This window comes from Antechinus flavipes, chromosome 2 (assembly GCF_016432865.1).
Source record: "Antechinus flavipes isolate AdamAnt ecotype Samford, QLD, Australia chromosome 2, AdamAnt_v2, whole genome shotgun sequence".
Taxonomy (NCBI): Eukaryota; Metazoa; Chordata; class Mammalia; order Dasyuromorphia; family Dasyuridae; genus Antechinus; species Antechinus flavipes.
The window spans coordinates 466,110,342-466,136,247 of record NC_067399.1 but is presented as its reverse complement, the minus strand read 5'-3'; the positions used below and the strand labels follow the sequence as shown (position 1 = coordinate 466,136,247).

General features: G+C 34.3%; 1 protein-coding gene across 5 annotated transcripts in view; it reads left to right on the top strand.

The window, feature by feature from the left end:
- Positions 1-25,906, top strand: part of DENND1A (DENN domain containing 1A) — a 687,683-nt gene that overhangs the window by 174,337 nt on the left and 487,440 nt on the right. For all 5 annotated transcript variants that reach the window (XM_051979612.1, XM_051979615.1, XM_051979613.1 and 2 more), the window contains exon 4: positions 20,691-20,740. In XM_051979612.1, coding sequence (XP_051835572.1) covers positions 20,691-20,740 — 50 coding nt within the window. The remainder of the gene's footprint in view (positions 1-20,690; positions 20,741-25,906) is intronic.

The window sequence follows — 25,906 nt, the reverse complement described above, 5'->3', positions numbered from 1 at the left end:
AGTGATGCCTTTGGCAAATATTAAAGAACTGGAAAGACTTTCTTATGGTAGATCGTATCTGTTAGTTAAGGACTAATAGAAAGACTCAACTTTTTTTTTTTCTTTTTGGTCATAACAATCCTAAAGATTCTGCTAAGTCTTGGAGTAGTTGAATTTTGCTTGAGTAGAAGGTAAACCTATATTGATAAAATCTTTCTTATTAGACTCTTATTTTCTTGAGGAGAGTTATAGTTGACTTTTTCCCCTTTTTCTTTTTATCCCTATAATGGTGTACAAATAGCAATTGCCTAACAATTTCATTTTACTCCCTGGACATCTCCTCCATGATTATCTTGTTTCTCTTGAGAGTCATCTTGCCTCTGGGATAAGAGGCTTTAACACTTTCATCTCTGGAGTTGCTGCTCTTGGGGCCCTTTTTTCTTTCATAACTCTGAAGGTACATGTAAAATAGTTCAATAGCAATATAACAGTTTTACAAAAAAAGGAAACAGAAAGGAAAAGTAACTTATCTGGAGGCATGTATCAGATATGCTCCAAGCCACATCTTCTAACTCTAGATTTCTTTATACTATTACCACTCCAGATGTGGTAGAACTGGCCAGGCCAGTTCTTACCATGCCTCCCTTCGCTCTCTATCCATCTTTTTTTTGCCAGTTGCTTTATATATTCCCTTTCAGCTGTACTTTTTGCATGTATCTGGAATTGTAACCAAATTAATATCACTTTTGCTACTAGGTAACATGTGTCTATCCTCCTCTGTGTCTCCGCTTCCTATCCCTGTAACTTTTTTACTCAAAATATACCTCTGGTGCTTCTTTTTATGTGTTAGCTCTTCCATTAAAATTGAAGCTACTTGAGAGAAGGGACTATCTTCACTTTTGTAATTATATCCCTAGCTCTTAGCATAGGTTTAATATATTGTGATATTTTATTTCTCTGTTTAATAAATATTCAATTGAATTCTGTTTCCTAGATTCAACTAAACACGTTGAATAAGCATAGATGCTTAATTAAAAGTATTTATTGAACATATGAAGGAATAAGTGAGTCAGTCAACTGTACATTTAATTGATAATAGGTCTTTGGGACTTTTGGCAGAATGGTCATAGGAGCTAGATCCAGAAGTTACCTCAGAAGCTGTCTAGTCCAACCCTTTCATTTAGCAAATAAGAGGATTGAGTCTCTAGGTGGGTGAGAAAACACCATTAATAAAGGAGAAAGGGACACTACAAAGGAGACCTAGGAGATTAAGCATAGATTTGCCACATGCATGGCTTTCCCAAAGGTCTATTTACCTTTAGCTATGAATAGTGAAAAAGAAATTGTATGTAAAGAGATTTTTAGCCTGTTCACCCTTGTCTGGGTATGGCCTAGTAAGAACTTTGCCTGCAGTGAACTGTTTAGGTGGAAAAATAAAAATAGATCTAAGTCCTTAGGACTTAAATAGGGGATCACTTATTGAGCATTCCTTGGATAGGAAATATTGTATTAACCATTGCATGGGAATGGAATATTGAAGACACATCTGGAGTGATAATAGTATAAAGAAATCTAGAGTTAGAAGATGTGGCTTGGAGCATATCTGATACAAGCTCCAGATAAGTTACTTTTCCTGTTTCCTTTTTTTGTAAAACTGTTATATTGATATTGAACTATTTTACATGTACCTTCAGAGTTATGAAGTTTCATGCTTGTGTACAATATAGCAAAAGCTTCTCGAATACCAAATGTGCTCAGAAATCAATGGATTGGGCAACAAGGAAATGGAAATTTTAGATAAACTATGGTATCTATATGTACCTTGTAGACAGAGATCAATATTATTATACCAAAATTGTTTCCTGGGCTTTCTTCTTTTTTCTCTTCACACACTTTCACTTGGAGATCTCATCAGCTCCCTTGGATTAAATTACCATCTTTATGCAGATGATTCATAGAACTAGTTCTAATATCTTTTGTGATCTCTATCCCCATATTACATAGTGCCTATCTACATTTTTGAATGTCTTATAGACAACTCAGACTCAAACTGTTAACTTTTCCTATTAGCTTTTTCCTTAAGTTTCCTTTTTCTATTAAGTTTACTATCTTTCCAGTTTCCTTAGTTAGGTTCTCAGACTAAGATCCATTTTCAACTTTGATTCTCACTCAGCCTCCATAACTATCCAGTTGCCAATAGATTCAGAATCTACTTCTGTAGCATCTCTTTTGATCGGTTCTCTTCTCTCTACTGATATGGCCACTAACTTACACCAGGTCCTTCTTAGTAAATTATAATAGCCTCTTAATTGGTTTTCCTTCTCAAATTTTGCTTTATTGTTTCTCAGTTTATCATAAAGTCATTAGCTTTCATTTGCTCATATCTAATTTTTAAGGAACTGTTTTCCTCAGTGACCTTTTGTAACTCTTTTCTCATTTGGTCAATTTTGCTTTTTAAGGCATTCTTCTCCTTATTAGCTTTTTGCATTTTTTTTTTATCACTTTCATTTCTCTTCTCAGTTTTTCTTCTACGTAGAACTCTCTTACTTGATTTTCAAAATCCCTTTTGACCTCTTCTATTGCCTGAGACCAATTCTTATTTTTCTTAGAGGGTTTGGATACAGGAACTTTGACTTCATTATCTTCTTCTGAATATATGTTTTGGCATTCCTTGTCACTATAGTAACTTTTTATGGTCAGAACCTTTTTCTGTTGTTTTCTCATTTCTCCAGCTTATTTCTTGGCTTTTAATTTTTTGCTAAAGTGGGGCTCTGTTTCCAGGGTAGAGGGTGCAATGTCTCAAACTTCAGAGGTTTTGTATACAATTGTTTTGAGAGATTCTTTTAGGGATCTAACCATGAACCAGCACTACAATCTGAATCTGAGTATGGGCAAAGCAACAGAGTCCTGTCCAACTGTTAATCTTCTTCTGACCAACTATTTAGCCCCCTTACTTATGGGGCTGAAACTTCTGGAAGCTGATGCTATTGCGGCCATCACCACTGCCACCATTGTTGATTCAGAGGCTCCCAGAGTCAGTTTCTACTTGATGGAGCTTCCCTCACATCTTAGTGTGACATACTTTTCCTGACAACTTTCCATATTGTTTTTGGCTGAGAGGTTTGGAAACCACCATTACTGCCCCTGATTCAGAGGTTCTAAAGCCTACTTCTAGTGTGCTAGCACTGGAGTTCTACAAAAGAACTTTATTGCTGACCTTCTAAGTTGTCCTAAGCTAGAAAATTGCTCTGCTTCATCTTTTTGTGAGTTCTGATGCTTTAAAATCTATTTAGAGTCATTTTTAAATGATATTTTTTGGGGGAGGAGTTGGGGGACAGGTCCAGGGAGTCTTTGCCTTTCACTCTGTCATTTTGATTCTGCCTCGTCACTCCCTTTTAAAAGGATTTCCATTGGTTTCTGCTTACTTCCTTGATAAAATATTAACTTCTCAGTTTGGGATTTAAAGATATTAATAATCTGGCTCTGGCTCTATCTAGCTAATATGTATTTTCTGACTTATTTTACATTACATCCCTTTACTTATTTTATATGTTAGTCAAATTGGATTCCTTTTACAAAACATTTCACATCTGCCTCTGTGCCTTTTCATAGACTTTTCCTTCATGCCGGGAATCCCTTTTTACCAGATCTCTAGAATTCCTAGCTAGGCAAGTGCTATTCTTATCTGAGGCCTTTCCTGTTTGACCAAGCAATAGTGCAAACCTCTCATGCTAGGTTACTTTATATTTACTTATATGTTTACATATTGTTTAATAAATATTTGTTGATTGACTAAATTCTTAGACACTAAATTTGATAATTCTTCTTAGAATTTTGCTAGGAACAGATCTAAATTCATTATATTTCTGGAATCCAAATGATGTTTCATTTTCACCATGATAAACCTGATAGTCTAGTGGGCCATTCCCTTAAAAATATCAAGCGAACATTTAATAATATGAAATTGGAGTAAAGGAGAGAGATCAGAATAGGAGGTACAAATTTGGTCATCATTTGCACATAGCAGTATGGTTTAGTACAGATATTAGCATTGGATTTTGAGGCAGAAAACTTCAGTTTTATTTTTGGCTTTGCTATTTATTAGGTATGTGACTGAACAAATGACTTTTCTTCTCTGATTTGCATTTTCTCATAGATAAAATATTGTCCATAATCTTGTGAAGCCTATGATTTAAATTTTTTACATTATATTACATCTTTTTATTTACAAAACATATACATAGGTAATTTTTTTCAACCTTGATCCTTGCAAAATCTTCTGTTCCAATTTTTCCCCTTCTTTCCCCCACTCCCTCCCCTAAATGGCAGGTAGTCCAATATATGTTAAATATTAAGTTATATGTTAAATCCAATATATATGTACCTATCTGTACAGTTGCACAAGAAAATTGCTTGCTGCACAAGAAAAATTGGATCTAGAAAGAAAGAAAAAAAGAACCTGAGAAGGAAAACAAAAATGCAAGCAAACAATAACAGAAAGAGTGAAAATGAAGCCTATGATTAATGGTGTGTAAAACTATGAGAGTACATGATGAGACCTAGGGATGAGAAAGAAATGGGTTAGTGCTTTTAGAAGGGTCAAAAGAAAAAAGCAACTAGTTAAGGAACAGAGGTTCCTGGGAGAGGAGACATACATGCATGTTTAACATAATCTTGTTTGCTTCTGTTTGTCATCAGTCGAGAAATCAGAATGATTTGTTTCCTCTATGTATGTCCAGTAAACAAATCTCTAAATTTTTATCCATGAGAAAGAAAGGATGTGGTTGTAATTATTAATCAATTTTCACTTATTAAAAATACTGCTAATTCTTTACACAAAGAATCTTTGCAGAAGGAAATCATGCCTTAAAGGTGTGAAAGTTTGACCACTGGTTTTTTAGAATCACAGAGATTGTAGAGTTGGATGGGAGCATCAATGATGACTTTGTCCAATGTCTTTTTTTTTTTTTTTTTTTTTTTTTGCAGATAAGGCAACAGAGGTTCAGATAGTTAAAATGCTTTTGCCCAGAATCAAAGCTACTAATTGGCATATCCAAGATTCAGCCAAGCCTCCTGGCTCCAAATTCAGGTCTTTACCCATCACACAACTGTTCCCTCGTAACAATCTTCTTATTGTTCTAAGGGATATCGATTGTATTAATGGAGCAGGAGACCCCAAATGAGTGATTACCTTTCTACTCTAGCAGCTCATCAAGGCTACTCTTGTGACTTTTCTTATTTGTCAGATGGGTATAATAATAATAATAATAATAATGATGATGATGATGATGATGATGATGATGATGATAATGATACTTTTATTCCATATCTCATATGATTGTTGGGAAGATCAAATGTTAGAGGTGTATAAAGCATTTGAGCAGGTTTTAATTTCTGATTGTAATTTTGTAAACTATAAGTCACTATATAAATTAGCATTTATGATTATTATCCTTTTTATATTAAAGAGGGGAAAAGGTTTTTTATTATGAGGAACTTGGATGTAACTTAAGAGTTTATAACTAATTAGGATACAGTTGAAAACCAAAAGGGGGCATAATTGCTAGCTGTGACCCTGTTAGTTGTGTAACTCTATATTGATAATATAGAAAGAGGTAATGAAGTGTAGTAGATAGAATACTGTTCATGGAGTCAGATTTATTTGCATTCTAATTTTTCTGGTGTTCACTTACGTGTAAAATAGAAATAATAATACCGCTAATGTTAGTTTTAAGGGGTTTCTTTAGAGCTCAAATGAGATAATATATAAAAACTGATGTCATCTTTAAAGTTAATCAGTCAGTAAAATTTATTAAGCACTCTGTGCCAACCATTGTACACTGGGTATATGAAGAAAGTTAAAAGGTAAATTCCTGCCCTTAATTAGCTCACAGTTGAGTGAGGGAGACAACTTGCGAATAACTGTGTACCAACGAGCTATATATAGCATTAATAGGAAGTAGTCAATGGATGGAAAGTATTAGAATTAAAGATTGAGAAAGGCTTCCTCTAAATGGTGGGACTTCAGAGAAGTTTTGAAGGAAACCACAAAAGCCAGGAGATGGGGATGAGGAAGGAGAATATTTCCATGTATTCATCATTATCATCGTAATTCTTTCTATGTAGCTAGATAAAGCATTTATTAAAGCTATTAAGATATGCCCTTTACTTTGTAAAGTATTAGAGAAAATCAGAAATCAATACATTTCATATTTTCAAGGTGGAAAAAAAGGGTGACCTGCGGGAGTGCTTTTGGAGTAGGCAATCAGTGTGGAAATGGAGCAGACTAGATATTAATAAGATGAATTCATGGACATATTTATCTTTTCCTTTATCTTAATATCTCACCATTTTTAATGTCAAATATCTCTCCACACTTATCATGGTGAAAAATTATTTTATTCAAAAATTTCTAATTTCATTAGTATCAGTCCTCTTACAAGTATAAGTCTCAAATATTTCATTCCTATATACATGGGATGTGTGTGTATGTGTGTATATATATATATATATATATATATATATATATATATATATATATATATACACATACACACACATATATATAGAGAGAGAGATTATCATAGTTTTGACTAAAAAAATCATGCTTTGGTAATCATACTTTTGATGATGAACTTCTTTGAGTTAAGTTGAGTCCAATATATCTCAAAAGTTTTTCTTATTTTTTCAGCAAATCAAACCTGCTAGAGTTTGTATTTGCTAGCATTACCGTAATACATATTTTGCCCCCTCCTGGAGAAAGTGGCATATTAGAAGAAAATAGTACTAAGATTTTATAAAATCTAACAGTAAATAAGAGAAGATATAGATTAATATATCATGATGATATTCATTTTTGGTACCTAAGGACCTTTATTAACATGTCTTGTTAGATGATGATTTTCAGCGCCTTATTGGGAAGTACATTGAATAATTTGCGTAAACCATGCAGTACAGATTCCTTATTTTAGCACTAAGACTTACAAAGGCTTCTTTTAGCGGTCCTTTAATTTTGTACTTATGTATGTGACATAGCCTGTGGCTGTGATAGCTACTGTGAATCTGCAGTTGTTTGGGGATGAAAGGAGGAGGCAGCTGGAAACTCAGTAGCTACATCTAGCTGTCTACCTAGAGAAGGCCTTGATTTGGAGTTTATCTAAACAAGCCCCACTAATCCGAGCTATCTAGGGGGATCTACTGTCAAAACACGCAGCGTGGCCCTAAGGCAAACACAGTCTCACTGAAATGAATTCAGGGGCTTCCAATACTCCAATGACTACATACTGGAGGCTCTCTCTTTTTTCCCCCCTGAAAGAGGGTAAGAGAGGTAAAATTTGCATAATGCCTTTTCATTGGAAACTTTTGGAAAGCTGACAGAGCCCCAGCTTATAGATCTGTATCCACAATACAGAGTGTATAGGAGAATCCTTGAATGACCTAACCATATTGAAAGAAAATATAAAAGCGCCCAAGTATAGCCAAGTGAGAGAGGAAAAGAGGCTGATGCATTGTCTAACATCTGCTCCACTTCTCGTTAGTTTTGTTCTTTGCTATTCTATGTGGACTTTGGAGAAACCTAAGACAGCCGAACATGAATCCTATAATCTTCCTTGTGAATATTTATGCAGCATGGCGGGGCCCCTAAGCTGTCCTTGGCGTTTTCCGACTTCCCCCTCTCATTTCCATGCCCTCAAATGAGGCCAGCATTTCAAAAGCTAAATAAATGTTTGTGAATGTTTATAAAAGATTTGCATAAATTTGGCCTTGTTTGAGAAAGATCACTTTTTTTTTTTAATGTCAGTTGGGGAGGGGGATTTTTTTTTTAAGTTCTCTTCCTACCCCCCTACTCCCTTGTCTTGACAATAAAGTCCTGCCTACCAGAACAATGATTGCTGATTAAGTGGGTCTGCCATTGGGACTGAATAGGGCTTTCGAAATGCTGGGTTAAGAAAGGCCTATCATCTGAAGGCAGAATTATAGAATTTGGAAAATGTTATCCCATGTAGACACTTAAATCTATTTTTTAGTACCATGTAATTACGTTAGACAAAGAGTTCTCAGAAGTTGTAGAATGCTGTAGCCACTCATGGTTTAAACAAATCTCCCTTGAGTAATGGATTTTAATAACCGGGAAGTTCAAATAATTTATAACAGTCCTTTCCTTTTCTAAAGTTGAGTAAGCTTCAAAATAATTGTTAGCCTTTGTGGTTCTTTGAGATCCCCAGTACACAAATAGTGTGCGTTTACATGGTGACTTTTGGCCATGAAATTATCTCCAATCTTAAAATCTTGTTATTTTCCCCCATTTCAGATATCCATACACAGCCCGATGAGAAAATATATTGGACAAATAAAAATTATATGAAATAGACTTGAAGATATATATTTAAAATATTTTGTTTTATCCCCATGTCCCTAGCAGATACTTACATTGGCTAAATATATTTATTTTTAAAAACTAGAATAGTTTTGTAGGACTATAGGAAATGTTGTAGATAGAAGTGTTAATTTCATTGGGCAGTGTGGCACTAGCAAAGTGGTAGCAGTTTGTCCTGTTAGTACTTTGGTTGTACTGGTTTAAAGGTTTAAGTTGTCATTAAACCACAAACTCCAGCTACTTTCTCTGACACGATTTTTTTTCCCCATCACATCTGCTAGGCCTGGGTCCCAGGAGGAGCCTTAGAGAACAGTGAATTCAACACGGGCCCATTATCGACTGCTTTTTCGTATGTGGTGAAAGGGCTCAGACCTCAGGGAGGCTTGAAGCCTCCTCCCGTGTAATGTCCAAGTCAGATTTGAAGGACTAGTGGCAGGAAAGCTTTGGCCTTGGGGTGTAAATTCTAAGAAATAGAGGCACAATTAAGTTTAAAAAATTCAAGGACTTTGAGCTTGGTAATGAAAGATTTTTTTTTTTTTTAGACTAATGTGAGCAGAAAAGTTGCCCATCTGTGCACAATTTTGTGTGCATTTAAAATATTTAAATTCTGACAGCTTTTAATATGCTTACAAAATAGTATTTCTATCAGTGCTCTTTTTCTTTGGAATGGAGGGAAAAGTAACTAAATAGTATCAAAGGTAGGGCAAGTGAGTTCTTCACTGAAATGATAGTTTTGTTATTTGGGTCCTTGTCTTAACATTTGTTTCCATTTTGTATTGTTTTAAATTCATTTTCTTTTTCCTCAGATATTCCTATTGAATGTTTATTTTAAGTTAAAAAATAACATCCATTTAAGCAAAATTTAAGATTTGTAGCTTACAACGTGTACTTCATTACTATATTGTAAGGATGTTCAGCTTGATGAATTATATTACTGATATCCTTGATACAGATTGTAAGCACTTATAACAGTACTTCATGGATCTATGATTTGATAAATATGTGTACCCACTCTACTAATACAGATTGCAGTTCTCATAGATAATTTTGAGTTGCAGTTGGAAAACAAAACATTACTTAATTTTTGAAGTACTCTGAAATAATCTTAGGATTTTTTAGTATTTGACTATATATATATAATATATGTGTACACACATAAATATATGACTACATTTCAGTCTCCCCTTTTTTAAATCTTATATTCAAAATTCTCAATCAACAAAAAGAAACAAGTTATACTATGAAATTCTGCTTTGTATTTAATGTTTTAGTTAAAAAAGAAAAAAGGATGAGGTTTTTTTTCCTAAATATAATACTTTGATTTTCTCTGTTAAATTTGTGTGTGTGTGTGTAGGTTTTTAAGATATAGTTATTGGATTATACCATGAAAATTTAAAGCTGGAAGGGTCCTAGTTCAACTGCTTAATTTTATAGATGAGAAAACCAAGGTCATGAGAATTTATATGACTTATTTAAAGTCAAACAGATAGCTTTGGGCCCAGTGTCCCTGACTTTAATCCTCATTTAGTTTGTTCTACTCTTTTTAATATGAAATTTACATGTAGCATGTTTATTAAAATTTAAAAATTTTTATGATCAAGAATTATACTTTCATGTTAAAATATATAAAATTATTGTGTGGTAGAACTAAAAGGAACCTTAGAACGTAGAATGATAGAACAGACTGTTGGGGTAGGACCTTAAGTTTTACTACTACAGCTCCCCAACTCCCTCATGTTATAGAACAAAGAATCTAAATCTGGGTATCACAGCACTGTTTACATTATTTTTACTTTAATTAGTGCCTATAGAGCAAGTCCTATAAACTGTTCAGAAAAGTTGTGAGAGACTTTAAACATATTGTTGAGATATTCCTTCTTTAAAAGACAATATGCCAGTCAATAGAATTAATCAAAAATTGTACAGGAATTTTATCTTCAGGTGAAGAGTTGAGCTATAAAATTGCTTATTTATTAAAAGCTTTTTCCTTACAGAAGAGATAGTTTGGTGCACAACTGTAGTATAGATTTTGAATTTAATTAGATGTTTTAAATCATTTATTTATTCAACAAATATTTATAAATTGTGTTCTAAGTTCCAGGTACTTATGTTTGGCACTAGAAATACATAGACAAAAATGAAACAGGGCCTACTTTTAAGAAGTTCATATTTCCATAGCTCTTTATAATTTGCAAAGTGCAGAGATTACTAAAACTCTATGAGTTATGTAGAGCAAATGTTATTATCTCTATCTTATATATGGAAAAATTGAGGCACAGAGAGTTAATTGCCCAAGTCATACAACAACTAAGTATTAAAGCCAGGTCTCCTGACTCCAAATCTTATACTCATCCCACTGAACCATGCTTAAGTTGGAGTTTAAAAAAAAAGTCATTCCTCTTTTTTTTGTTAGAAAATTATTGTTCTTCAATATCCTTGGTGATAATTAAAATTGAAAGAACTTCTAATATATATTACTACATAGGTTCCTAATGATCATTATTTTAAACTTCTGTTAACTTCAAAATAATATCCCCTTTTAAAAGTAGAAATGACTAAAAATAGGCATTTCTAAATAAAATCAAATGTGTGGGTGTTTGTATCTATTTTTAATTATGTATTTAAGGCAACCAGTTGTCTTACAGATAGCTTTTTTCTTTTCCTTTTTAGTTGTATATACACATTACAAGTATAAGACCTTGAGTGTCAGTATTTCTTTATGACTATTTGAATAGAGAAAATTTTACAGGTTGGAATGTAGTATTTCAAGGCTCAGAATTGTAATCCACACACAATGTGAAGATGCACATCTTCATTTTTAAGAAATTGAGATAATCAGATCTTTTTGTCTCTCTCCTATTGATCTATCAGTCTATCCATTTGTACTTCAAGAACATAGAATATTAGAGTTGGAAGGTCACTTTAGATCATAAAATCTTAGGAAATGGAACATAAAATGTTAAAGAAGGAAGGGATTTTAGAATGTTATAATATTGCTTTTTTCTTTTGTGGACAAAAGGAACTCTACCACGTTTCTCTTCAGCCTGAGTTTTATGTCCTGGTAGATCACTTTTCCAATAAGTCACAAAGGAACACATTATACTTCCTGGCATGATCATTACCATCTTGTATGTACATCGATCTCAAATATTTTTCTTTTTCTTTTGAATTATTAATAACTTGTTGAACTTTCATAACTAGCACCTGATTTTTTAAGAGAAGACACAAAAAGTAATGAACTTAAAAAAAAGTTTAATGATGATATTGTGTTTATGTTTGTGTTTGCATGTGTGTGTGTGTGTGTGTGTGTGTGTGTGTGTGTGTGTGAATGTTCATATTTATATATATAGGTGTGTCTGCATTCACTGTAGTTGCCAAACTCACTTATTTTTTGTTTATTAGTTTCAGTAAAGCAAAGCAAACAAAGAAAAGTACATGTTAATGATGTTGATAGCCTTTGTAGGATTTCCCTTCCCCCTTTCAGGATAAAATAGTATAGCTTTCTCATTATTAATGATCCTAATTAACTTCAGTGAATCTAACCTTCAAAGTTTTGCTTCCAGACAGGACTCTATAATGGTGTAAAATTATAAATTTAAAACCTTTACCCTAGTTTTGTGGCTAGATGAGAGAACCATCCTTCTAGAAGGAAGAATAGAGTATAGTACCCTGTTTCCTACCTTTTCAAGAGGGTAATGACCCCATTTGCTAATTCCTCTGCCCAGATAATTGGAGAAAATGCAGATTTAAATGAGAAGTCATCTTGAGGGGTGTGTGTGTGTGTCCCATTTTTAAATGTACTAAGTACTGGATTGCAGTCTAAGTAGATTGAGGTTTGTTGTGTGAATTTTTTTCATTCCTTTCATTATACTATAGAACAACAGTTTTCGTAGAGAACAACAGTTTTCATAGAACTGTGGGGTTATGGGATTGAAAAGGAGCTTCTAGATCATCTAATTCAGCTGCTAAAGTCAGTGTGGCATAGTGGAAGAATACTGGATTTGATGATAGAGGATTTGGGTTTGACTCTTAGTTCTGGCAAGTTTTACCTAGTTAATCTTAAAGGGAAGATCACTTAACATTTCTACCTTCAGTCTCTTCATCTGTAAAATGAAGGAATTGTACTACATCAGGACTTTCTAAATTTTTTCCACTTTTGACCCCCTTTTGTCCAAGAAATTTTTATATGTCCCTGGGTACATGAAATAGATATATGTCAAACATTTACTGATAATAATAAGTCATAATTTTGTGATCCCTATGTTAAGTTTAGGAGATCCCACATAAGGTTGTAAACCACAGTTTAAGAAACTGGGGACTATGTAATGGGCGGAGGCTTGAGTTGATGCACTGAGGTTCCAAGCACATGAGGCTAAATAGTAATTGGACCATATTCTATTAATATATAAGCTTGGAGAAAGAATGGCCCCGCCCATTCTTTGTGCAAGTCCTGATGTGTTGTATAGGAAATGACGATTTTGGTGGGTGGAGGCAGGGGAGTGGAAAAGGAAGGGGAAGGAGAGACTGCTTGCTTTTGCCATTGCGATGCCCATGGTCACACAACCAGGAATTGTTAATTGTCTGAGGCTGGATTTGAACTCAGGTCCTCCTGACTTAAGGGCTGGTGCTTTACCTACTGAGCCATATCCTGCCCTCTTCCTGACTTCAGGGCTGGTGCTCTACCCACTGAGCCATCTCCTCCCCTCCTGATGTAATGGGCTGAGGCTTGAGTTGATGCACTGAGGTCCCAAGCACATGAGGCTAAATAGTTCCCCTTCCTTTTCCACTCCCCTGCCTCCACCCACCAAAATCGTCATTTCCTATACAACACATCAGGACTTGCAGAAAGAGTGGGCGGGGCCATTCTTCAAGCTTATATATTAATAGAGTACGGTCCAATTACTATTTAGCCTCATGTGCTTGGGACTTCAGTGCATCAACTCAAGTCTCAGCCCATTACAGGACCAGATGACCTCTGATATTATAACCTGTGTGTGAAGCATGTATTCCTTCTGCAGCATTGCAGAATATAGGTTAGATCTATACTTGGGGGTGGGGTATTCACTGACTCTACTTTCAGACATTTTTAGTTATTAAGAAATTATTTTTACATTGAATCAAAATCAGGCTCTTTTGTACATTCTTTCTTGTAGTAAGAGATATTATACTATATATTAAGGCATATCAAATATTCAAAGATGGTGATCATTTAGTTTTCTCATACATAAGATGAAGGAGTTGGGCTGGATTATCTCTCTGAACTATTTTGGCTCTCCATTCTAAAATTATATCTTCTCCTAAGTTTTACCTATGCTAGTCTTCCTAATTTTTTTCAACCAGCCCACATATGGCCATTTTTCAGGACAATCCTTGTTGATCTCTCTTGGACAAATTGTTTGGCTTGTTATTGTTCCTCTTAAAATGTGGCACCCCAAACTAGATAATGCACTTTAGTTATGATTTAACTAGGGTAAAGGATAGTAGCGTTATTGCTTCCTTGTTCTGGATACTATACTTCTATTATTGTATTTTAATATCACATTAACTCTTTTGGTTGATACATCACACTTTATTATAATAAATACATAGTTTAAAGGCAATGTGTTATCACAATATTTGGCACCAGAAATCTGCATTTGAGTCCTTCTCCTGATGTTTGGTGACTATGGGCAAGCCTTTACCTATCTAGATTTCAGTTTCTTCAATTTCATATACAAATGATACGTGTATTATTTATCTCCAGGGAAATTTTGTAAGGAAAATGAATAAATAGCAAAGTGCCTTATAGAAATGAGAGTTGTTACTTGTAAATCTTTCTTTTTTTCTCCCTTTTTTCTTCTTATTTTGGCTTCTTCCTACTTAAGTGATTGTCTGTTTTGTGGGGGGGAGGGAGGAATTGCCTTTTGGAAATTGCCTGTTTCATAAATTGTCTTGTGACACAAAGGGGTTGAATGCTGTATACTTGTCTCATTTATTTTGAAAACTTTGCTATGGAACTCAACTTAATCAATGAGCCCACTGTTGTCTCCAATAAGTTATGTGTTGGCCGTATTGATTGAGGGGGATTTTAGCAAACCCGTGTGGGGTTTATAATGTCAGCAGTGTTTTGATTATGAAAAGAGTTGGAACCTGGGGACATGGAACCAGGTGGTGTATGTCCTAAAGCCAGTAGTGACATGGTGGGCTGCCTTCCCCTTGGGATCTAGTTCATGCTCTGCACTTTAACTGTGGTGACTGGAAGCTATAGATTCACTTTTTTTTTTTTTTTTTGCTCATTAAAATGTTAAGAAATCAAACTGCACATAAAAAAGCTTGTGAAAATATAAATTCTAGGATTGATCCTGGAAACTGACGGATGCTGCCCTTCTCCTTTGCTCATACTACCTCTCCTCATGCCCTGACAATTGATTCATTTCCATTTCATCTGTGTAGCACATAGGACCATAACATTTAAGAACTAATAGAAGTCCTCTACTCTAACTTCTTCAATTTACAAATAGAGGAATTGAGTCTTATAGAGGGAAGTGATTTGCCAATAGCTATAGCACTAGGAAGATTCCAGTCCTGGGCTTTTGTATTCACTGCTCTTTCCATTCTACGACACTGCTCAAAGACAGGTTTTATAGAAAGAAGTACATGTAATTGGTTGTTAGAGAAAACATTTCCTAAGCAAAACAATCAATGAGATAGCTAAGGGACTGTTGGTATTACATTGAAAGCAGGACTTTGGTGTCTTTTTTGAAGAGTGGAATATTCCTTATGAAAGTGGTTGTCATATTTTCTGGAAGGGGGCTGATGAGAAAAATATTCAGTGATTTAGTCTTGCTTCTGATACTAACTTGACTTTTATACTTGATTCTTTTATTTTCATTCTTTGGGTCTTTGTCCCTTTCTCTGTGAAATCAGGATGTTAGATGAAGTGATCTCTAAATTCTTTTCTATCTATGGCATTAACTCTGTGAGGTCAGATTCCTTTTAATATTTTTTGTTCTAAGGTCCTTCCTAGTTATAACATCATTATCCTAATAGGAAACACAAAATAGATGTTGGCATAAGTAACCACTGTTTTTCTTTTTGTGATGTATTGATGACAGCTAGTTACAAACACATATATGCATGCATACACATATATTAGTGTATATGATAATTTCCAGTTTAATATCCAGTAAACATAAGATAATTTTGACATTGTAGTGACCAAACTATTTTTATCTCACTACTTGGCCAAAAGAGTGACTTCTTGATGAGAATGTACTTACATATCCAAATTGATCTCAGAGCATTTATATGGTTAACACTTCCTTCATTCCCAGTAATTACAACTTATCCCCTGCAAGCTTCATCCTTATCCTCCCCAAAAATCCTCTATAGGGTATCACTCATCTCCTGTTGACCTTCCTCTTGTTTTTTATTTTGTGAGTAACTTGATTTGTTCCTGTGTTGTCAAATGTTTTCCCTTTATAATGACCTTAACTTCTTCTTTGATCATATATTTTTTGGCTAATAATAGTCACATTGCGAGGTAGCTATGATATAGTAGGTAGAGAGCAAGCTTGGGAGTTAGGGAGATCTGGGTTTAAGACCTACCTTCAACCACTATTGGCTGTGTTATCCTAGAGCAAATTTTTGAAATCTTCAATGGCCCAAGCAAGTTTTCTAATATGTTTAGTTATTCGTCATGGAAGAGTTTTCTTTAGCAGAATTCCCTTTTGAGATGAAATGGGTGGATTGGGGGGGAGGGGAAGAGAAAAAGAGAGACAGAGACAAAAAGACACAGAGAATGAATGTTAACGGTTTTACACTACTTCCTACATTAAGGATATTTTTGGTCATATGTTGCAACTCAGTTAATGCCATTTGGGTCTCTCTATTAAGGGTTATAAATTACATTTCCAAATGAGAGATGATATATATATATATATATATATATATATATATATTTTAAATACCACGTTATACAATGAAAGACCTAAAGAGTTCCTTTGAGATCATCTATTCATAAAGTCCTATATTCAGAGCCAAAAAGCAGAAGAGAATCTAAAGGCTTTCCACTCTTTCCCCTTGTTTTACAGCTGAGAAAACTGAGGCCAGAATGGGATAGTAATTTTCTTAAGTGAAAGTACTAGGAGTAGAACTTGTTTACCATCTTTTCATCTAGTATTCATCCATTGTAGCATGCTAACATATTGTTGTCTTCTGGAATTTAGACTTAGGAAGGAAGGAAAGAAAAAACAAGTATTTTTAAAGTGCATACAGTATGTCAGGCACAGTGTGTTAAGCTCTTTACAAATATTATCTCATTTGATTTTCATAATAACCCTGGGAGATAATTGCTATTATTATTCTTATATTACAATTGAAGATCAGAGACAGAATAGTTAACTAGGATCACACAGCTAGTAAGTATCTGAGGTTCAATTTTAACTCTGGTCTTCCTTATTCCAAATTCAGTACCCTGTCCATTGGGCCACTTGGCTACCTCTAGGTTAGGTAGCCTCAGGATTGTTAATCATTAGTGGGCTTGAGTAAATATGAAATGGTAAGAGTAGACTTTTGAATAGTGATATTCAATTGATAAACATTTATTAAGTGCTTACTCTGCTTTAGGCTTTGTGCTTTAGCACTGGAAACACAAAGAAAGGTAAAAATTAGATCTGCCCTCAAGGGGCTAATATTTTAGTGGGAAAGACACAATGCAAAAAATTGGTCTCATAAGACATTTAAGTGTAAATAAAGGACAGTCTCAGAGATAAGGCATTAGCAATAGTGGTGATGGTGAAACTGGAAATGCTTCTTGCAGAAGGCAAGATTTAATCTGAATCTTGAAGGAAATAAGGAAAGCCAGGAGGCAGAGAAGTGAGAAGGGAAAACATCCTGGGCATAGAGGCTAGTTGGTGCAAATGCAGAATTAGGAGCTGTTATGTCATGGTGAAGAATAGTAAGCCCTTTTAATTGGGTTATAGAATGTGTGGAGGGAAGTAAAATATCAAAAGACTAAAAAAGCTAGAAAGTAGCCAAGCTGTGGAGTCTTTAAAAGCCAAATAGAAGACTTATTTTTAATCCTGGAGGTAATAAGGAGTTATAAGATATCATTAAGCAGTGACAAAGTATCTGTTCCACTATCTTTTCCTTGACTTCATTTAAAGGATATGTGATGTTGCTATGTAGGAAAAGAAATGTAATGTAATGGATAGAGTGCTAGATTTGAAGTCAGAAATACCTGGCTCAGATCCCACCTCTAATGTTTAGTAACTAGTTACTTAATTTCCCTAAACCTCAGGCATCATTCTTAATTGAGTTACTTAATTGATGGCATTACGTATCTCCAATGTCTTGACATTTGTAGCTGTTGTGTTTTAGAACATCTTAAAGTTAGGCCTATCAATTATCTATTGAATCTATTCTGAGGCAAAATGTACTAGCCATGGGATTTTTTTTTCCCTGAGATATCTTTGAAGCATTTTTATTAATAAAGCTTCAACTTAAAATGGAAAAAGTTCCTTTTGTGGTCTGTATACCTTTGGTAATATATGTGTTTGATTTTTACAGACTATTTGGTATATATGCTGAAGTGGTTTGATTTAAAATAAACTTTTTGGAGAGAATTTGATCCTGAAGTAAAAGAGGATGGCACTATTGTTTTGTTTAAATTATTTCTTTTATTTGAATTATTGGGAGGATAAAGGTGTCAGTGGGGCTGGGACCCTAAAGAATTTAAAGAGAATGTTCCTTCTTCTAGTTGTTTGAGTGATGTCCTTATTAGACAGGAAAACTCTTTTAATTTATTTTATTTATTTTATTCCTGTGTATAGTAGTTTTAGAACTGCTGAGTCAGAAGGCACTTTTGAACATAGAATCTTCAAACATAGAACACAACAGTATTCAAGGAACCAAAGGAACCAAACACTGTGATGGTATGCAAATACCTGGGATGTATCCTAGTGTTTTGATTTTAGGCAAGATAAGATTAAATTCACTTTAGGGACCAAGATTCCAGAGGCAGAATCTAAGTTCTGCAGGGGGATAGGAGATGGGTAGAATAAAGAGGAGGACTAGAATTCAGGTGGAAAATGAAGTATGGTGTGCGTAGAATAGCAGAGAAACAATAGTGTGATTGGAATTGAAGGTTTGTAGAAAGTAGTTATGGTCAAGAAGACCAGAAAGAAAGAAAAAGACTAGATTATAAAGAATTTTAAATGCCAGTTCAAGTACTTTATATTAGATGCTAGAGGTATTAAGGATCCATTGAAGTTTGGTATTAGAAGTGAGTTGATTATGATCTGATGAAATTTGGGCTTTAAGAACATAGAATATTATAAGTTGCTCAGACCACATCGAGAATGCTTTTGGCAGAACTGCCTAGGATCCTGCTTCTTCTTAATTCCAGTTCTAAGCATTCTCTTCTCTGTGAGCTAGGTGGTGATTAATCTTTAATTAGAAGACATACGCTTTTAAAATAGTACATAGGCTATTAACAGATAGCACAACTCAGATATGACTAGTGTATAGATGAAGCAATTTAGATTATGTTGAGAGAAATTTTCCTTTGTATTCATTCTAATGCAAATTCACTTAGTGTTGCTTCCATTTCTTATCAGTGGTACAATTAATACATAGTCCCTGCCTAACAATGTTAAAGAATAAAATATTTTCTCAATTGAATTAATGTAGGAGGAATATGCTCTGGCAGGGAAAGTCAAAGTGCTTTCTGCTTCATTGAGTAGACTATTAGATTGATGTGAGTTTCTTTCTTGAGTGATAGAACTGGTTTAAAACTAAATGAAGCAAGCATCATCAATCTAGTTAGCATCGATAACTCATTATTATTGGTTGAAAAAGGGCTATATTTGTAACCTGATCTTTATTTTGTCACACTGACATATTTGGACTTAGTAAAGGCAGACTTGTTTCATCTTAGACTCAAGACTTAAAAGTCATAAAAATGTGCTCATTGTTTTATTGTTTAACTTGTGGGTGGGAAAGGGTGGAGAGCAAAACAGATTTGTGAAAGGGATAAATGTGTAATTTTTCTAACATTTGAATTAACGATCAACAAATGAATAAAGTAATGGTGAGGGTGAGACTTTTCATTTAAGCTAAGCTAAACCGGAAAAATTTTCTTTGTCACATGAAGTTGTCTAGGTAACTTTTGTGCCTTTTATATGATGGGCACGTAAGAAATATTTGCTAACTTAAATGGCTTCTTGCATTTATCTGGGTATTTGTTTAAATGGTTTAACCTTTTTGGTTCCATGTTCAATCATTCTGTCTTCTAATGACTCTTTTAAGTGTCTCTTGATGTTATAAAGTCCCATTTCCTAATGTTCAGTTTTATGTCCTAACATTCTGTTTTTTTTTAAAGCTTCCAAAACAATATTTTATGTTCTAATATGCTGTATTCATGTGTTCCATTTGAAGCCAGCATTCTGTGTTTTATGTTATGTTGCTCTGTGGACCAGCCTTCATTCTGGCACTAATATTCTCTGACTCTGTCACCTTTCTTGAATGAAGGTTTTTTTTTCTCCAAAGAATGAGGACTTTTGAAGTATCACCCTACCTTTCACCATTCTATACACTTTCTGAAAAATATTTAGTGATTTATACCTACCTATTTCAAAAACACATTTAAATTAATAGTTTACTTTTATTGATTGATAACCTGGGAATGTGTAAACAAGGACAAGCACAGTGGTGTCATTTTAAAAAACTCCCAAACTTGAAACTGTTACAATTTGATGTCAAAATAAATTGGTGACAAGCAGAAACTTTCCCTAAAAATAAGCAAATAGACTTTTTAATGGAGGAAAAGATTGTGAGTATATTCAACAAAAATGATCTCTGAGAATGATTGGCTTTATCTCTTTCTTATTATTGGTCCTATTGATGTTGGAAAGCGGTTCCTAATCCCAGACCCCTCTGTTCCTAGGTAACAGGCAAAAATGGTGCCAGCAGAAGTGGTCCTGCCAGGCCAAGCCCATGTGGTTTGGTGTTATTCAGTCTGATCCATATGGTCATGCTGAAGATGGTCCCTTGAGGGGTGTTAACACTCAGCCATGCAAACTCCTCCCTCCCTTTGGAGCTTTGCTGCCGGGCCCCTGCTGCTTGCCCATGTGTGAATCTTGATTAATTTTTCATTTTTAATGAAGTTTGATCATGTTTATTATTTCACATGATTGACTGCCCAGTCCTCCTCCCCATGTAATTGATAAAGCTCATATTTCTTCATCTGTCTCAGATTTCTTCAGAGGTAGAGTTGTAAGATTGGGCGCTTGTGGTTAATGTTAGATTTATTGCTCCCATTACATGTATAAATTATCTCTTTTTCTCTCCACAGGAAGTTCTACAGACTTTGACCAAGTTTTGTTTCCCCTTCTGTGTGGACAGGTAGTGTTAGATTTTTAAACTTTACTAGAGAGAAAAAAAAAAAAAACACTTGTCAATAAAACTGCTATGGAGAATGAAAACCATGCTATTTGTAACATTCTGTCTGTTTAACTATGATTTAAAGCACTTATGTGCTGGGGAGAATTACAATATCCTCTTTCCTGGGGATTTTATGGGCACCATCAAAAAGTTTAAAAGTTTTGAACTGTGCCTTGGTAGGGGAGCATGGGATAGTGGAAGAGCCCTAGATTGGGAGGCAAAAGATCTGCAAATGACTTCTTAGTTAATGGGCTATGTGACCTTGGTCCAATAATTTTCCCTTTGTAGTCTTTAGTTTCCTCATCTGCAAATTGAGGATTAAATTATAATATTAATAATAACAATGAAGAAGAAGCAATGGTCTAGTAGCCAAGGGCTCATAATTTGGAGTCAGAAAACCCAGGCTCAAATTCTAACTCAACTACTTTATGTCTTTATGACTTTGCATAAGTCACTTAAATTCTCTGAGCCTCAGTTTCCTCATCTGTAAAATGAAGGTGCTGGATCATATGATCTATAAGACTGTAAAGACCTCTAACGGTCTAAAAGACCTCTAAACCCTGTAATTATTTTATTCTTCATAACTTACATAATGAATTATATAATAATGTTTTAAGGTATACACATTTCCCTCTTCTCCCCACTTCGATTAAATACACTGAAATAATAATGGCAGGATTATTATCCCTATTTTACAAGTAAGGAAATTGAGACCCAGAAGTGAAATGATCTGCACAAATTAATATAACTTGTTAGTGCCGGTGTTACAACTTGAACGTAGATCTTTTTGACTCTAAGCCCAGTGCTCTTTCACTGCACCATGCTGCATTTTGGTCATCTTTAAAGTCTTTTGTAGTTCATGAATTTAATTTCAATACTAAACTTAAACCATTGATGTTTGCATGGTTGGAGTTTAAACTCCTTCTATTTACACTGTATGCATAATATATTAAATGTGTAAGTATTATAGAAATTTATGCATTTTGGATATAGCATACATATGTGCACATGTATATGTATATGGGATTGAAGGTCAAGGAAGGTGGGGTGAGAAAGAAATAGAGAGAAGGAGGGAGGGAGAGAGGGAAGAGGGGGGAGACATTGTGTGTCTATTCAGTAAAAAGAAATTTTAAGTGTATCAGATTTAAAAATGTTTGACTATTTTCCTGAAATGGAGTTTTCGTTCTACGTTATTGATATGTTGAGTCAGATAGACAGTCCCAAGTAGTGACCAGGGTACTGGACTTGGAATAAAGTGACTTGGGTTCAACTCTTAGGTTATGCTTCCTATTAATTGTATAATTTCAGGTAAGTCACTTTCTTCTCATCTGTTTAAATGAGGAAGTCATACTAGATGATATCTATGGAGTTTTGATTTAATTTAATTATTCTTTTTATTATATATTTTAACTTCATTTAATTCAACCTCCTCCCATGTGTGCAACATTATGCTTGGTGTTAGGGATACAAAAATGAAATGATATAATTATAATGTGCAGTTAAATATAGTCAGTATAGAGGAGAGCTAAGGATCATGGGAAAGTTTAAGAAGAAAGTAATATTCTCATCTGGGGAAAATTAAGTAAGGCTTCGTAGGCCAGTCAGGGTATACATGCAGTCAGTTTTAAATGAAAAATTTGCCTTAATCTTAAAATGAGTTAGATTATAAATAGAGCAACATAAATTTCTCTTTCTTCATGTGCTTGCTAACCAAGTTTTTTGCATTTAATGCAAGTTTTACATTTGTATTAACCAGTTAGATGTAAAACTTATATTTTACTCATTGATATAAGGTATATTACAAATCATGGTGATGATATATTTGTAGGGACTAATGGAGCTGGAATTTCAAATAGGTAGTTGGGTCTTTAATACAGAAAAACAATTTAATCAGTTTAAATATGACTTAAGTGAAGATCCTTCTGGGGCAGATTTTTTTTTCCCCCCTATGGCTGTTATTTTCAAATGAGTATTTTAAAACTAGAGATAGCACACATGGCATAGTGGATTGGGCACAGATAGGAATTAAGAAGAATAGCTTAAAATCCCACCTCTGATGTTTACTAACTATATAATTGTGAGAGAATCACTTAAACTTTCAGAGCCTTAAGCAGCTCTCCAAGATTTTGTGTTAATGTTATGATTGGTGTTGGTAGAGAGAACTGCCCCACTGATGAAATCATAGGCCCTGAGGTATTTTTAAACAAATAGAACTAATAGTAGGATGCAGTGGACAGAACATTGGGCTTGGATTTTGGACACCTGATTATGTTCACTGTGTTACTCTGTGGCCTTGGTTAAGCCACTTTACTTGTTTAGGCCTCAGTTTACCCATCTTTTAATGAGGTTAGACTCTATAATCTCTAAGGACTTTCTACCTCTTATGTTCTATATTCTGATATTCTGTTTTATATTACAAATGCTAAATTTTAAAGTCCTTTATTATAATAATCTGGACTTTAATATTCTACATTCTAAGTTCAAAGTACCAATCCATCACATGCATGATTTGGGGGTGGAAATGATACTTTACTGCTATAACTTAAAATCTTTTACAGTAGTTTCTTCTTTTACTGAGATCTCTTTTACCTTACTCTGGCTGAGGGAAGCCAGAGTGTAAGCATCTTAAGTGCTGATTTTGTTTTTGTGGGATCTAGAGTATATTTTAGTAGGGTCAAAGAATAATACCCTTGTGGATTTATTTTTTAATACCAATACCTCCTATTTATAGGTGGGGAAATGGGGATCTGAGGAGATAGCTCTCTGAATGGAAGTTAGTGATAGATAATTCTCTCAACTTCTCCATCTTGGGATTGTTTACCAAACTATCCACAATTAGGGTTTTCAAGTACATGAGGGCTTGTCCTGTGAAAGAAGATAAGTCTTGTTTTGCTTGATACTTGAAGAAAAAACTAGCAACAATGGGTAGAAATTACAGGGAAGCAGATTTCAATATTAGCAAGATCCTTCTAACAGATATCTCTCCAGCATGAAATAAGCCTTCTTCAGAGTTAATCATTTCTCCAGTGTTAGGATGTCTAACATGAGGCTAGATAATCATTTGTGGATCTGTAGAAGGGATTCAAACTTTGACTAAGTGAGCATTGGTTGATTTATGAGGTCCCTTCTGACTCTGAAGTTCTATAAAATTGCCTGATAATTCTAATATCTTGGAATTGTAGAGTCTTAATTTTTGTAAGACTCAGCACCTAGTACAATACTTTATATTTAGGAACCTGAAAAAAAATTTTTTTAAATGAAATCTTGCTTGTCATTTGAAATTTTTTTTGTTTGAAACCAGGAATTATGCAAATGGTATAGCTTCTGAAAATACATAATTTTGATTTTATTTGACATTCTATTCTCTTTACACTGTTTTTCTGAAGTAGAAGTAACATTCTCTCCATTTGAAAAAATAATGGTGATAGAAAATATATACTTAAGACAAATCCTTAAATACTTGTTGAACATTTTATATCAGAACTATTCAGAATACAGAATTATAACACATGGCCGCCTTCCCTCAAAGAACCTAATTGGGTTGATGAGACAAATTACATAGTAAGAAAAAGGTGGGCTATTCAGTTCAACTAATAATAATAATTATCATTTATAGCCTTTTGAGTTTAGCAGTGCAAATTTTTTACATTACCACCTTTTATCCTCATAACCCAACAAACATCAGTGAAGCTTCTATTTTTCAATACAGAGTGCTTGGCTGGGCATCCACCAGACATGATAAATAATAGAGTAATAATACAGAATAGTAGAATAAAAAATAGAGGCGAGTTGTCTCTGCCTTTATGGAGTTCACATTATAGTAAGGAGTTTGAGATTCATAATTATGTATCACATGGGATACAATGAATGCTTAAGAGACATACAAATGTTATGATATTGGTGAGCTTAAGAGAAGAGGGTTATTTATGATAGAAGGAATGAGAGAAGATCATGGTATACAGATAGTATCTAAGCTGGCTCTTGAAGAATGGTGGAGATGGCTGAGAAGATATTCCAAGTACTGGGAACAACATCAGCAAATATAATGTGTTGATAACATATGGAATGTGCTGTACAGAGACAAAGGGGCTTGGCTAAACAATCTTGTTTGGAGCATGTAATGTATTAAGAGGAATGAGGAAGAAAGTGGGAAAGAGAGGTTAGAGCTAGATTGTAGAAAGCCTTAAATGCCAGGCTAAGGACTTTGGACTTTATTTAGTCTGCAGGTGGTTCTATATTAAGCCATTCCTGCTTGACAACCCAGGAACAGTGGAAGAAAAGACAAGTAACTATCACGTGGGATTCAGTACATTGGCCCACATATAATTTCTCCATAAATGTTTGGTGATGATGACTTGGCTAACATGGACCTTGTCTCTCATGTGATACCTGGAATCCAACTGTTTCATCCACATGGTCCATGCCTCTGCATTCCATTTATATACTATACCTGGAAGCTTCTTCAAGATTTAATGAAATGCTTCTGGAGGAGACAGAAATAACCATCACTTGGCAGGCAGCATGAAGGTTAGATTCTGTGATTTGAATAAACATTGCTTTTCTTCCTTGTTCTCCATGTTGACATGGACTTTGAAGATACATTAAAAGGTGTAAGATAGTGTTGACTTTATCCTTAAATCCATATTTTGCTTTTAGAGGTACTTCTATTTTTGGTTTTATTTTGATTTGCTGGGAATTAGGGTCCAATTGGGTTCAGAATTGCTGATCTCCTTGGGGCTTCTATAGTAAAATTGTTTTTTTTTAAAAAACAATTTCATGAAGAAATTTTATCCTGAGGAATTGTGAAAATTTAAAGATTGAGAAAGTTAAAAGGTTATAGTAAAGTTGTGGATTCTGTTTCCAACTCTACCACTAACTTTGAGTAAATTAATTTTATCTGTAAAATGAGGGGTCTATACTAAATGAACTTTAAGGTTCTGTGAGCCTCTAACCAATCTTTGTTTTAAGATTTCTCCCAATTCCAATGTATTTGTATCTCAAAAGTTTTTTTGAGCTTTAAAATTCTTTACATTTTTTATGTTTCATGTTAGGTCTACATTCTCAAGGCCTTTGAATTGTGACATTCTGTGTTCTGTGTCCTAAATTTCCTTTTGCTCTAATTCTCTA